Source organism: Tachysurus vachellii, chromosome 25 (genome assembly GCF_030014155.1).
Source record: "Tachysurus vachellii isolate PV-2020 chromosome 25, HZAU_Pvac_v1, whole genome shotgun sequence".
Lineage (NCBI taxonomy): Eukaryota > Metazoa > Chordata > Actinopteri > Siluriformes > Bagridae > Tachysurus > Tachysurus vachellii.
Window position 1 is genome coordinate 5,162,838 of NC_083484.1, and position 16,142 is coordinate 5,178,979.

General features: G+C 35.6%; 1 protein-coding gene across 8 annotated transcripts in view; it reads right to left on the minus strand.

The window, feature by feature from the left end:
* Positions 1-16,142, minus strand: part of eya1 (EYA transcriptional coactivator and phosphatase 1) — a 49,669-nt gene that overhangs the window by 30,815 nt on the left and 2,712 nt on the right. The window contains exons 1-7 of one of the 8 annotated variants that reach the window (XM_060861972.1): positions 12,599-12,814; positions 11,363-11,490; positions 10,373-10,438; positions 8,239-8,316; positions 6,150-6,216; positions 4,980-5,119; positions 3,057-3,170 (exon numbers count right to left, since the gene is read on the minus strand). In XM_060861972.1, coding sequence (XP_060717955.1) covers positions 3,057-3,170; positions 4,980-5,119; positions 6,150-6,216; positions 8,239-8,316; positions 10,373-10,438; positions 11,363-11,486 — 589 coding nt within the window. In that variant the 5' untranslated portion in view covers positions 11,487-11,490; positions 12,599-12,814. Of the gene's footprint in view, positions 1-3,056; positions 3,171-4,979; positions 5,120-6,149; positions 6,217-6,328; positions 6,388-8,238; positions 8,317-10,372; positions 10,439-11,362; positions 11,491-12,598; positions 12,815-16,142 lie in introns of those variants that run through there. The other 7 variants (XM_060861974.1, XM_060861973.1, XM_060861980.1 and 4 more) reach the window with 7 other exon arrangements.

The following is a 16,142-nucleotide window of genomic DNA, read 5'->3' on the forward strand; positions in this document are numbered from 1 at the left end:
ATTTAAATCAAAGACTGAAATGATTAAATGTCTGATTTCCGATTCAAGATGTTAAAATAGCCGAAAAGAATGTGTGATTTTTTTTATAAATATTGCACTTAAATGATGTAAGCTGATAAGCATTCAAAGTTTCCAATGATGCTTGCAATCTGAAAAGCGAAAATAAAACAAGAGGAAACGATTCCTTGCCGAAAGATGTGATAGCATCTTGCACACGAAAACAAAACTTTTATGCGTGAAAGCCGCATTGCTTCAGGCTAAAAGTAAAGCGTGAAGCATGTGATGGTTGTGTGAATCGAGGGAGATGACTAACAGTGTCTTTTTGTCTTTTCTTTGGCTTATCAGTGATTTCATCTTGGCTGCAGATTGAAAAGGAAGGAGGGTTGAATGGGAGGATGGGTTTGCTTTTTCTTTTTTTTCTTTTTTAATCAATTATCACCTTCACAATGGCGGAAACAGTCCCAGTGTTATGTGTAAACGACTGGAAGACTGATGAATACACAAATCTGTCTTCACTTCACTTGGATCAGGAAGCCCTTAATTAAAGTCGCTCTGTATAGAAGTTTACACATAATAAAGTTTATACATTTGAAATAGGTGTGTGGATTCTTACACTTTCTAGTATACCAGACATGAGTGTTATATTAAACATCTAGAGAGAGACACACTCAGAAAGTAAGAGATAGTTTTTAATGAGATGCTCTCTCTACCATCTAACCATAATCTTTTTTATTTTGTCGAAATGCTCTATAGAAACTCAGCCCTTAATATAGTGAATGTTGTCTAACATTCTAATATTCACATTTAATTGACATCCATCTAACATTCACTCATGTTGAAATACAAATGTGGAAATGTCCGAAGTTATTCGGGTTATGATCCTATAGTTTAGATGAGATTTCTTTTTTAATACATACTTATTCTTATATCCTAAATGCCATTAGAGTGTGAACATGCGAGAGCGAGAGTAAACTGTGCTACAGTACATGCCTCTCGAACACTCTCTCTGACACCGTGTCACGGTGAAAATATTTTCCCAGGAAGTTGGTTCCCATTGTGGCCGGTTTAACTAATATCAACAGGCTCTAAGCTAATGAACAGCTGTTCCTCCCTCTCTCTCTCTCTCTCTCTCTCTCTCTCTCTCTCTCTCTCTCTCTCTCTTTCTCTCAATCTGCCATGCATACTTATTTGCTGTTTTTTTCTGTAGCAATTTAACTGCAATTTTCTTGAAGAAACAACACATTCTTTTGTATTGTGGTCAACAGAAAAGTCCGCTTTACTTGTAAAGCACAACAAAATGTACTGCAGAATAATGTACAGGACTTCAGCATGGTCACTTTCACTTCAAAAGGAAACGTTAACTGGCTAACTGTATGCAAAGAACACCATCAATTCATCCCAAACCATGACGACTATTGTACACTATTCTATTGCATTTTTTGTTGTAAAAGAGTTTACACTGCAAATTCAAAATGCAAGAAGAATCAAAAGCAATGTGTGGAATGTTACACACAATGCAGTCGACACTCACAGCTTTGCTCACGTAGAGGAAGAGAGGCGGGGCTACCAGGTAGATGAAGATAAATTTTCAAGATGGCCGACAACATTCCGTTGGACAAGAGATCTTACAGATATCTTTTAAATCAGTCCACACACACTGTGACAAATTTATTTTTCAACTTTATTCTGCTAAATATAGTGGAGTCACATTACACACATATTGTGTGATTAGCCACTGACTAGGAAATGGCTTATAGCTCCAGTTAGTTAAAAACGAGACGTTACAACCCTTCTAAAATCCATACAATAAACTTTTCAGTACACAGCTTCTGATCAATCTGCTGCCGCAAAGGACATTCCAAAGTCATAAGTCAGCAGTTGGAATTTAAATAGATGGAATTCAAATTTCTTTCGAGGATTTAAATGGAAAATATCTTCCTGAAAATCATATTCAAATTACTGACAAAACAGAGTATGAACTGAATTCGTACATTCAGTGCTTCTGTGTCGGGTGTAATTCAAGTCTGGGGTTTAATAATTTTAATCGCCTTCAATCATTTATGGGGATTTTAGCAGAGATCTCAAACCAGGTTGGAAACATTTCTTGATCAGCAGCACAGCTTGGATTTCTACCTAGATGCTAGATGTCTCAATGCAAGTGTGTCAAAGTGTTTGTCTTCATTATTCTTTCTCCCTTTTGTTAATGTGGTGGGGTGAGATCGCTGTGTTGGTGGGGTTGCTGGAAGAGCCCAACTGTGACCTTTCTCCTCAGACTCCCATTGCACAGTAAATTAGCAAAACCTACAGGTCAAAAAATCATAAAAGGGACACACGTTGACTGTGGATGGAGTGCCGAGCCACATGAAAGGCTGTTTTAAACTCCCTCCTGTCCATGAAGAATTGCCTCATGCTGGGGAAAAGGGCCTGGTCACACAACACCACACCCTCCCTGGAGCAAAAACCTCACAAACCCCCACTCCCAATCCCTCTTTCCTTCTTTCCTAACTCCACACTTTCCTTAATATCTCTCTCAAGTGGAGACAGGGACTTTTCAATTGCTGCTTCTTTTCCTCTTTCATGCAGCACAGGCTTTGTTTTCTTGTCGCCGGAGCGTGCGATGGAGTCCAGATGGACTTTATTTTCAACAAAATTAACCTCACATTGTGTAGGAATATGGAGGAAAGACCAGATTACTGAAACAGTTATCATCTGGATGAATGCGTGTCATTAAAGAGTGCTACTTTCTTTCCACTGCTTGGAAAAAGACAGACATCACATGGATAAAATGACTTTAGTCTTGAAAGTGATGATAAAAATGTAGCTAAGGATGATAAATGAAACCAGTCAGAAATAAAAATAAAGGGAAAATTTGCAGTTTGGGTCTGTGTGAATATGTTTCAGTCTGCATGTATTTGTTCAAGTGATGTCGTTTATTAGAGTAATGGACACATTTGGATTGAACAGAGAAACCACAGCTGTTTTCTACTGAGGCAGAAGCCGGAGCAGAAGAATAAGGAGAAGAAGAAGAAGAAGAAGAAGAAGAAGAAGACTCCAACCTTGCATTTGGTAGCTGTAGGGCGCTTGGCCCGTCTGCGGTGTTGAGAAGCTGGAGCTGTAACTGAGGAAGCTGCTCTGTCCTGGAGACTGAGCTTGGCTTTCCGTCTTGATTCCTGCCACAATGGACGTAAATCAGTTAGTGGCACCACAATAGTGGCTCGTAGTAATTAATTTCACAATTTCACATTCAAACAATATAAATATCTGTATGTTTGTTGGGCCAGGGTTCAGAGTCATGATGTAGAAACAGTTAGTGGGTCTCTACAGGTTTTAAAAGCAATACAATAACCAAATTTTCATTTAAAATTCCTTTTTAGTTTTATCAAAGGAACGATCGGAATAAATTATACCACAATCTGATTGGTGAGAAGTTCAGGATTCATTTTCTATAACAAGAGCTTTCAAGGATAGCAAATAAAAGTATTATACAGCACTCTCGTGGATTATATTCCTATAATAGCATTAATAATTCAAGATAAAACAGAGTCTATGCTTCTACAATTTTACCCCCAAAAAACCCAAAACAGTTTCACCTTTAGAAAGGGTTCTAAGAAGAACCTCCAAGTGAAGAAGTCAAGTCAATAAGCTTTATTGCCATTTCAACCATATATAGCTGACACAGTACATAGTGAAATTAAACAGCATTTCTCCAGGACCTGCTACTACTGATTACTACCATCAATTAACCTAAAAAAAAACACTAAAAGAACCCTCATTACCCAGAACCCCACATGGGATATATACAGTACACATTGCCACAGAGGATACTACTGTTATCTTGTTTGGAACAAAGGCAACTGTTCTGTAAAGGCAAGTGTTGAAAAACATGCGAAACACAATTGTAGATTTTCCAATAAACTTTCATGATAATATCCTGTAAACTGGGATGATTTCAGTTACTGCAATGTGAAAATTTACTTCAAATATCTGAAAATATGCTTAAACTGTTTGTTTATTTATTTATTTATTTTTGGATGTTTTATTTTTCTAAATTCTATCATGATGCCAATGCCTATTTGATTTCCCCAATAGCAAGAACAAATGAAAAACGTTTCTTGCATCAAGAGTCTAAATTGTTTTGTTTTTGGTCTCTGTTTGTCTAATCTCTCATATCTGTCTATCTAGCATAAAACGAAACGGTTTAGAAATAACTGCACAGGCTAGCAAGTATTTAGTAAAAAAAAAAAAAAAAATACAGTCATAGGCACAAATTTTATCTCAGTGATCATTTGAGAGCTTGGTGTACTGCTGCTGCATCTGTGGGGGATTTTTTAAAATAAATGTTCTAGTTATATTACCATGAAATGTGAAGAGACAGCTTTTTCTGTGCGATAGAGCTCTAGTAAGTGCACACTTCAGAAGGATTGAAATGCAAATAACTTTTCATTATGTCAAATCCAAGCCTGTGGTTCAGAAGGGGTTGTAGTTGTGATGTCATGACATGGTGATTTGTTGAAAATCTATCATTTTATCACATATATCAGGTATCTGGCGAGTTACTTGGTGCAAACAATTTCTTGTTTTAATTCCAGCACTATGACAACTTAAGCTGCGTTGCTTTTCATAGCTTAATTTGTTTTGTAAAAGGGATAGTTTCAGTTCCGAATCCTGATTGGCTGAGTCACGTTTGAAGTCACACAGAACTGTGACTCAGCAACAAAGATTTAATTATTTATGAACGTGCCAAGTTTCAACCTAATAAAATTTTTGCACCACAGCCATTGTTCTGTCCATGACCTCTTTGTCTGTTATGTTGCCTAGCCACCAACGCTTACCCAAATGTTAGCAGACTACGTTGCATTGAGGAACAATTGTACAAAAAACAGTGGAAAAAATAATTCATTAAAAATGACATTAAAACTCAGGGCCAGTATAATGAACAAAAAGAAACAAGATGATTACATTGTTGTCGTTGTGCTTACCGTAAGCCGGGATGCCGTAAGGTTGGCCTGGTTGAGGATAAGTGGCATAGGTCTGCTGCATTCCTGTGCTGTACTGTGTCTGTCCATACGCTGCCATGTTTTGTGAAGAAGGAGTGGGAAGAATATGCGGATAAGATCTGCTATAGGAGAGAGGAGAAAAAAGAAGAAGAAGGAAACATGATACACATTCATTCACACATCTATATTTACAATGGTTCACAAATTATACTCACTTCCATGTAAATTAAAAACGTGCTTTGTTTTTCATATATCAGTGCTTTTCAAACACAAAGATTTTTTTATTTGGTCAATAATGACATACTTTTTATCTGTTTATCATTGTGCTGTTGGGTCGTGGTAGCCTATTGTTTAAAGTGTTGGACTACTAATAGGAAGGTTGTGAGTTTAAATCCCAGGGCCACCAAGCTGCCAGTGCTGGACCCCTGAGCTAGGCCCTTAACCCTTAATTGCTCAGCTGTGTAAAGCAGATGAATGTAAGTTGCACTGGAGAAGGGTGTCTGCCAAATGTCCACCGTAAATGTTGTGGAACATCTGTGAACAAGCTTATGCTATAGAAAAACTAGCTTTTTTCTTTTCTCAAAACATAAATACAGCATGTTATGTCTGGGTGTCAAAAGATTTCCTTCTGACACTGGAGAATCCTTCCAAAAATGCTAAATAAACCTCTTCACAGAAAACTGCATCATATCAATAAGTATAATTTTCTACATTAGAAACTAGAGTGCATTAATTGAAACCTGTGATTTCACCTTTGCTGCCATAACAGCTGCCTAATGTCTACCATGCTGTCATATAATATTACATGACATGTAGTAAATATTGTATAAATAAGCTTTAATGGAAGAAAAATAAAAATCCCTGTATACATAATCGTAACCATCATCATAATTATATATGATAATAAATGATTACAGTGTGAAAAAATGAGATTGAACAGATAAGGATCATATATTTGTAACATAACCTAACATTTGCACTCCTTTAAAGTGTGTTTGATTCGATTGCGTAGCCCTAAAGCTCAATACAGGTTGCGACAAAATGCTTGAGTGACCGGGTGTACAGTATTTATATATAAACAAGACTGCAAAAGATAAATAAATAAATAACAGTACTGCTAGTTTTATAGAGTGAAAATAAAAGTCCACTTACTTGGAAGGGTAGATCTGTGGAGAGAACTGGTGAGTTTGTCTTGGGCTGAAGCCACTGCTTCCAATAGCTACGGAAAACATGCAAGCACATAGTTTTAAGCATTATAGAATAAAAATCTTTTAAGTAAATATAACTGTGTGCCAGAAAAATTCATGGAATCTATAGGAAAATGTCATTACGCTGGATTTATGTCACTTAAAGCTGAATTACGAAGGGTAGTAATGAGGGAAACTAATCAGGACGCTTTCTACTGACTGTGCAGATCTCTTAGTGGGAGGGCAGAGTGGCCACACACACACACACACACACACACACACACACACACACACACACACACACACACACACACACGGAGCAGTCTACGATCTGTTGATATGCTGATACAGTATTTTTCTCATCTTACTATGTTAGCAATGTCATGCTAGCAAAACGACTTACAAAATATTATTTCCTTAACCCATAGATCAGATTACATATTTTATACATATTAATTAAAGAATACGGTGCAATATTTGCTATAATATCTCATTTATTATTACTGTTATTATAGAGAGATAGTATTATTAATACTCAATGTGCTAGCATTATTATGTTACTGAGGTAATTATGCTACCAAACAATAGCAATATTCCATTGCTGCCATCCCCCCCTCTCTAACACACACACTCACACACACACAAACACACACACAAACACACACACAGACACTAATTAGTCATACTATAACGTTTTTTATTGTCTCAGAAGTAGCAGTTTCTTGCTAAATTACTGAGGTAATTTTGCTAGCATATAGCATAGGTAGCATAACATAGCTGCCAGACTCAGACTTTTAACTCTCTCTCTCTCTCTCTCTCTCTCTCTCTCTCTCTCTCTCTCTCTCTCTGACACACACACATACACACACACACACACAAAGTCAAACTATGTTTCAGAAATGCAAGTCAAACATGTTTGTTATTACCAGAAGTAACAGCATTTTATGGACTGCCATTTTAGAAAGCACATACATACAAACTGATCTAAACAAGATATTGTGTTTTTTCTCAATCCTCTTTTCTGTGTGTGTGTGTGTGTGTGTGTGTGTGTGTGTCTGGGTTTCATTACACAGTTATCATGTAGCAACAGCCATTTCTGCCATAACAAACACTGTTGTTTGCCTGTTTGGGCTGAAAAGTTTATTTATGCTCAGTGATATCATATTTTTGGGTTCAGTTTGTGTGTTTTTGTGTTTGTGTGTGTGTGTGTGTGTGTGTGAGAGAGAGAGAGAGAGAGAGAGAGAGAGAATGTGTATAATTGGTTGTGGCATGTGAAGTAAAATGAGTTGAGGAGCCGAGACGCTTTATTAACACCGGACACATTTCCTTTCGGCTCCCCTGAGTTCTCCGGACTTTAAAACACCTAAATTTCATTAATATCACAGAGACAGGAGCCATAACTGTGATTTATGTGAGTATCAAGTGTTCAGTCAAATAGGGATGGAAATAAGACAAATTAGCAGCAATGCTATACTTCACAGTGAGTAGGGAATATGTAACATTTATCCAAATATGTTTGCTTAAGTATGAAATTAATATGCACTGAGACTCTGAAGTGAGATCGAATTTACATTTTGTTTTGGGTTACAACCAGATACGCAGTCAAAACAGTCTAAAGTGACTAAGAGGAAACTAATTCATATCAATTAGTTTCCTCTATTTATACACATTAGCTTTAATCTTTGGTTTGGTTTGGGTTTGTGGTTGAAGGAAGTGATGTAAACGGGTTGTGATGATGTTTTGTACTATACCATGATACAGAAAAACAGCTATATTGCTAGTACAAATAAGATAACTAGCTAACATTTTAGGATGTTTCTTTGCTAATATTCAATAGTTTAAATGCTTTATTTTCTCAAATTTTCTTTCAATAAGTAAAAACATACATAACATAAACCACATGATTTTGCTGAAGAAGGAAGTGACGTGTTACAACATGATAAAGAAATTCTGTAGGTTTATATGGTTACTGTTTTGCTCTATAGAAACATAACGATCTTATGAAAAATGAAGGTATTAAAGTGTGTGTGTGTGTGTGTGTGTGTGTGTGTTACCTGATCCTGAGAAGCTGTCTAGCGAGCCGTCTGCTACAGACGTGGTGATGTCACTGCTGCTCATTGGCTCTGTTTTAACTGTAAAACAGAAGCAAAAATAGTAATAACAGAAAAAAATTAAAATAATTTAGGAGAGATAACAAAACAATGAAGGTTAATTACATTTAATTAATTACATCTGACTAAATATTATGTAATATACTGTTTCTTATATTAGAAAATGACTTAATAATGATTCCACAAATGAGTGAGAAACATCTTTTATAATAATAAAAAAAAATATATATATATATATATATATATATATATATATATATATATATATATATATATATATATATATATATATATAAAATAAAATATGTATTTATTAAGGATCAAAACCATTTGCATAATAATAATAATAATAATAATAATAATAATAATAATAATAATAAAGGTCATAAGGCATGTGCCAATAATCAGTTCTACAATATACCCTGATATTCAAAACAATATTTTTAACATGGCCACTACAAAAATAAGTGACTTTTTGCTTTTCATGTATTTTCATATTACATTATCATCTAACGATAAAGTTACTGCCACTCATTTTAATACGGTCCAGAAGTTTTGCGATCATTCTGGGTTAGTGATGTAGCAAAATAATTGGAATAAGTATTTTGTTTTAATTGAAGCGTTTTTGTAAATTATGCACATTAGTATATTATGATAGTAAAAAGAATTTCAATAAGTATACCGTCTAACTATAAGGCTACTCCTGATGCGTAGAAATTAATCTTTTTTTTTTTTTTTTAAAAAAAACTTCAATTAGCTGGTTAATATTGAGTTAATATTTTGTCAGTGCTGAGAGGCTACCACTTCGCTCTTTCTGCTTCTCCTACAGTGAAGTAGCTTCTTGCCGATCATGTCTAACATGTCAGAAACACCCACACCACTGAGAAACGTTGACCCTTTGTGGTTTTGCTACACCACTAGGTGAATATCGTAAACTGTGACCGAACGATACACATTTCTAGTAAAATGTAATATTGGCACATGTCTTTATTCCTGGAGTCACAGATTCAGCTGCTATGGACAGAATTGTATGATTTTTTTTTTTAATCAAATCCTCAATCAATGTCAGTTCACATCATTGATTTATCAGTCATCGTGTTTCTTACCGCAGGTTTTTATGTGGCATAAAAAGAGGAAAATAAGCATAAAGAGTGGGAATAAAAGGCCAAAGAGCCTGGTGCTGCGCTGTGGAATGCATGAACGTGCAGGATAAATTGAGACGTCAAAAAGCGAATAAAACAGTTATGAGCTTGACCCGGGCAGAAAAAGAGATGATTTCACAGCACGGTTCAGACTTCAGACTTCAGACAGACCCGTATCTGTGAAACACATCTATCTATCTGTTTTAGAAAGAGAGATCGAGAGAGAGAGAGAGAGAGAGAGAGAGAGAGAGAGAGAGAGAGAGAGAGAGAGAGAGAGGAAAGGGAGGGAGAAAGAGCTAGCAAACGGATGACAGAGAGAAAGAATGAGAGAGAAGGAGAGACAGAGAGAGAGAGAGAAAGAGAGAAGGGAATGGTTGAAGCAAGAGATAGAGGAGAGAGAGAAGGAGAACTGAAAAGAAAGAATAAAGTGCTGGCGAACAAGAGAGAAAGAAAAAGAATGAAAGACTTTTTTCTTTTTTTTTTTGAGTAAACTAAATCCACCATGTGGGTATAAAGTCATGCCCAGTGAAATCCCTCATGCTCGACATGGCGAACATGATTCCTCTCAAGACAAACCAGCATTTTCCCTCCTTTTTTTTATTAAAAAAAGAAGCAGGGAATACTAGCATGCACAAAAAAAACTAGCACACTAAATACTCATTGCAAAACTGCATAAACATGATCATTTTTTTTGCACTAGTTCATAAATTCAACCATGCTTTCAATCCAACACAACACAACACACGACCCTAATGAAAGGTACAATAGTTGAATGATTCCACAGACTTGTTAATTTAATTAGAAAAAACAAAACAAAAAAACAAACAGAACTGTAGATTTGAGAGATTACAGATTGCCAAATTAATTTGTTCTCTGTTATAAAACACCAAGTATTGTCCTTTCATTGTTCAGTGCTCGCTCGCTTCTGCACAAACCTGCAGTGGATTGTGAATTAGAACTTAATAACCAGTCGGCTGTCGTAAGCATAGTGATGTTATCACCTACAGGGAGAGAGAGTGGCACAGAAAGGGGCAGATGACCAAAAACGGGCACTCGACTCAGCACAAGCGGGACAGAAACCACATTATGTAAACTGAGAATGCGTAAAAAAAGAGATTAAGATTCCCAACAGACTGAAATACGATCGTCAGAGAACAGAGCAGTCGCATTTTAAGATTCTTCAAAACCACCCCCTTTTTTTAATGATAATCACAATGGCCTCATTTCACTTTAGACATTATTTCAAAAACATTACGCTAATTCTTATTTATTTCTTATATAAAATATTCTACACATTTTACTAATCAATAAAACCATAAGAAAAAAAATCACAAAAAATATTATACATTTTTATTTTAGATTTATATTATTATTAATTTTATTCATTAAGCTAAAAGCATGCCCAAACAATAGGATCTATTTATTTATTTATAAATAATCGACCATATCTAGAGGCAAATCTAGAGTCCACAACTATTCAAATTTAATATAATACACTTTTACACAAGATTTGTTCTCCTATCAGATATCTATACAGAGAGAATGTCTTAGCATAGATAAAAAATATATAAAACTACGTTTTCAGAATAGTGATTTGTGAAGAGTTTGTTCATATAGCTAAGTCAAAATAGTGTTTTTTTAATAAATAAATAAATAAATAAATAAATAACAATAAAATCGGTAAAATCAAATTTAATTTATACCCAATCTATCAATCTAAAAAAAATGTAAAAATGAGATCGCTAAACATAAAGATTTAAATCTGAAGCCAAATATAAACAAGATTTCAACTAGAGAAAAGTAACACACTCTGTAGCAGCTTCTCCATGCACTGATCATGACCACAAGAAATCATCTATAATATCAATTCCATAAAATAGATCAGAAGTTAATAGTAAATAGTAGCAAATAAGAACTGATCTTACCTTCAGTGCCATTTGGTGTCATGGAATTGTTGTTAATGTGCGAGTTATCAAGGTTTGGGCCGTTCGGAGATTCACTGCTACCACTGACTCGGCTGTGCGGACTGGCTAGATCCTGCATTTCCATAGACCTGTGAGTAAAATGAACATTAAATATCATCACATCATAACTATCAAATCCACAGAAACTTCCTCCTGTATTCCATCTGATACACACACTAAAAGACACACTTTTTTTAAAAGCCCCTAGACGTCACAATTAAAGCACATTATTAAGACAAAATTCAAATTATTTTTAATAGATTTCAATTATTCTGACTAATAAAATCCCTGGTGGTTATTTAACATATTCCTATTTATTTTTACATTTTCACATTATCACTGACACCCACACACACATACACGGTATTTAAACACATTGCGTCGTCTCCTGAGATGAAAACACTTAACGTCCCTCAAGGCACGCGAATGACATTTGACACAAATTGAACAATTAATGAGACGCCTGACGATTGACTGAGCCTGCTCATTTTAATAGTTAATAATTCACACCATTCACGGATGACGCCATTTTCATACACTCACACACTTTTTTTTCACGGGAAGGTTTGGTGCAGTTCACTGCTAATGAGTTCAGGAAACAAGAAATGAAGGTTTGAGATTAAAAACATTTTTCTTTTCTGAAATCTGTGCCATTAAAAACATTGTTCTATCATCTGCATGGCTTTATTATGCATGGCAAATGAAGGCCAGTGTGTGTGTGTGTCTGTGTGTGTGGGTGTGTGTAGAGAGAGAGACAGTGAGAGAGAGAGAGAGAGAGAGAGAGAGAGAGAGAGAGCAGCCGCAAAACTCAAACACATGTTCATCTGTGTTTGTCTTTGCTAAAAGCATTATTGTTCTAACGACATTAAGGAACAATTACAGCGATCGGCCAATCGGCTAACTCGATCTGACGCTAAACACCCGGGCTATCAGAAACATTCAGCCTTAATAATAATAATAATAATATCATCATCATCATGATCATCATCACAAAACAATAATGCTGCACATATTATCAACGGAAAGAGATTATTCAACTTCCTGTTTAGAAACAAACAGTAAAAACAAACAGCATTAACAGGAAGTTACAGCAAACAACAAAGTTTTAATATAATTATCTCAGAAACTAATCAATGTCTCTAGATTTTTTCTTTTTCTTCACGTCCTGTGTCATCTCCTGTCATGTTTCTATCTTACCTGAAACTTGATGATTCTCAACTAGGCTTTTCCCCCTTTTTTGAGTTTGAGCCTTTTTCTTTTTTTATTTCTCTTTTTCTCGCCCACCTGCGGTGAAACAACGTCCCTCTTTGTTATTCTAGCTCGGTGTCACTGTCCGGATCCGTCCGTGACACAATAGACGTTGTCTGAGAAAACATTATTGTTATTCCCAAGCAGACGGATAGACAGAGAGAAAGAAAGAGAGAGAGATAGAGAGAAAGAGAAAGAGAGAGAGGAGGAACAGAGAGGCACATTGTCTACGTTTTTCCTCCTCCAGGTCCTCCCTCCTTCCTCCCGAGAACGAAAGAGCGGGCCCGAAATGAAGGGAAAGGTGATTCATCATTGGACTACGACAGCTGCAAACTGGATTAGTCCTCCCCCAATCAACATGCAAAAGCGGCTTAGCCAAGGTAAGCAGGAAGGAGGGAGGGAGGGAGGGAGGGAGGGAGGGAGGGAGGAAGGGAGGTAAAGACAGAGGGACAGACAGAGAGAGAGATGGGAACTTGTTGAACAGAAGCAAGTGGAGCGCGACACCCCTAGCATCTTCACCGTATCTTTCATCTGCAATTGATGCTATCTGAAATTTATCTCCCTGCACGGTGACAGTTCCTAATGACTCTGCCTCAGGCGACATAGAGGAAAGCATCGGGTGGGGGGAGAAAGGAACAAAAAAACGAGAGAGGAAAAAGAGATGGTGAGAGCACTTTAGAGCCCCTAAAACTGCAGTCCATCTCTGGCGACGAGGTCAAATTGGAAATGGAGAATGCGGAGAACATATGGAGCCACATATGGTTCTTATGACACTACAAAATGCCCCCATTACCCCTGTGAGTCGGTGCTCTTGCCACTTTCACCCGCGGACTTTAGAGTTTTAACCTCGGCCCACAAAAAAAGTCCACAAAAGCCAGAACATTAATGCATCCATCAAAAAAATAAATAATAATCAAGCATCTGTTTCTAAACAGTGACCGTTTACCTGAACCTGGACAAGCCAAACATTTAAGCACAATTTTTATTCATGGAAAAGTTCTTAAGCGCTAGTTAGATGCTAACTAATGGCTAATGGCTAAATCACCAAAGATTCTAGATGCCGGTCTTGTGTCAAGTTAGCTACAATACAGACTTAAAGAAGAAGCTTCTGTTTGCGTCTGAATTTATAACCGTGCTTCATATCAAAATAAAGGACATGTAATGATAAGAAAAAAAGAAACATCAAAAAACGATAATTGGTTGAAATTTAAAGTCAGAACTTGACCTTCCAAAAATATATAATTTAGAATTGCATTAAATTTACAATATCGATGAGTTTCAGTGGTACTGGCAACCATCTTTCTGCTGTGTAAAAGGTCTCTAAAAGAGGTTTGAAAAGAGATTTTGTTTCTTTCTTTCTAATTTATTATTTATTTATTTATTTATTTATTTATTTATCTGCTTATTTGTTTTTCTTTTTTTTCCCTTGCAATGTTGTTTTAATGGAATCAAATTTAATGTTAATCCGAAACCAGCATAAAATTATTCTTAGACAAGACAACATATCATAATTCACACTATTCTTCTTTCTTTCAAGTGTTTATCTTTCACTACATCAATCCAGTTTAGATATAATATATACTCAAAAAAACAAATAAAATAAACAGCCACAACATCAAGAATAAAAGTAAAATGCTTTCAGTTAAATCTCAACAGTCTGAGCGAAGAGAAATCAGATAGAAATGATATTTCACAACCAAATTACGAGATTCTAGACTCTAGCTCTGGACCGACGGCTCTGAGCGAGTGACCCTGTTACTGCAGGTGAGTCTGTGCAGGTGACGCACAAACAGACGCACAAACCTAACAAGTAAAGACAGTCGCTTCAGCAGAGAAAGAAGAAGTGCACACTTTGATGTTCACGTTTCAATTCAGCCTGCATCGAGCGCCGCCTTTACAGGAACAAAGCACCGTGTCATCAAAAAAAATAAATAAAGGCCAAGCGCACGTCACTCATGACTGTTTGCGCTGGGTTTTTTTTGGTCATGCTTCAGTTGTTTCCACAAGCAAACACACACACACACGCGCGCACACACGGACGCACACACAAGGTGCGGAACATTGTCCCAATAGCAGGTGACACAACATACAGTGTTACTGATATTTAACATAATATTCTTATTATAGAATAATAAAAATAATAATGAAATAATAACAATAACAATAATAATAATAATAATAATAATAATAATAATAATAATAATGTAATAACAGTGTTATAATATTGTTATTATACATTTCTAGGTTAAATTTGTCCTGGAATATTTTTATACTTTTATATATATATTCCCATATATTTATAAATTTTATTTCTGTTGGATTTTCACTGTATGTTTTGAGCTTTTGAGGAGATGCCTAAGCTGTAATTTTAATTTTTTTTTTTTTATGGCATGCATGTAAACACATGCTAGTGTTTTTAAAAATAAGTAAAACTAAAATGATTATATCATTCTGACAGAAGTAAAATATGACATGTTATTAATGATCATTTAAATACGTGCTTATACTGTATATGAACTATACATAGTGATATATGTGGCTTTCTCTATGTGGCAAAACAATCAGATTTTACATCTTGCTTTTAATTCAAAGTATTTTGTTTTATTTGATCCACCATAGAGTTTATATTCCGTTTTAAATGTATACATCATACAGCAAACCATATGTACTATAAAAAAAAAACACACAACGCTTTAATCAAAATAACTTTCAACCATCTAATCCCTGCATAAGCCGCTCAGCTGAACCCACACACTGGGCCAAAAACAACAAATCGACATGCAAAGAATGTCGATGTGGACAAAAATTGGACGCAGATGTGAGACGAAACTGCAGCGCAGCACTTGTCTGTGTGAGCCACTGAGACACGGTGAGAAGACTAGCTTAGATTAGCATTTAAAAATGACAACAGCATCGAGAAAAGTTATACACAGTGAGGTGAAGCCTAATTACTCCCCACACATGAACACACAGACACACACACATACATACACACATACAAATGCAAAATGCTTTTTAAAACATCACCAGATTGTATAGTCAAGAAATGACAAAATATGTAAAGTATATACTGTAAATTGAAATGAAATTGATAGAACAATCCCTGATATATGACCTCGGAGACACAAACACACAGTAACTGCGATTCTATTATAATGAACGCTGTGTGTAAGGTGGAACTGTTACGTGTGTATGCTCATCTAACAGATTTAAAAAAGAGTTATAAATAAATGTATCAGTGGCGATCGCTTAGACATGGGAACCCCGACTTAAAGCAACAATTAGAAAAAGATATAGAATTTTTTTTTATATAGATCTAAATACAGCCAACACACACACATAGAAACACACACACAGACATGCATCTTAGATAAAAATAAATGTTTAATCAATTAATACAAAAATAGCTAAATAAAATTTACTAGAAAATGTTTAATACAGAACTAAAATAAAATATTTCATTTTTTAAGAGGATTTAATTGATATTTTTAAA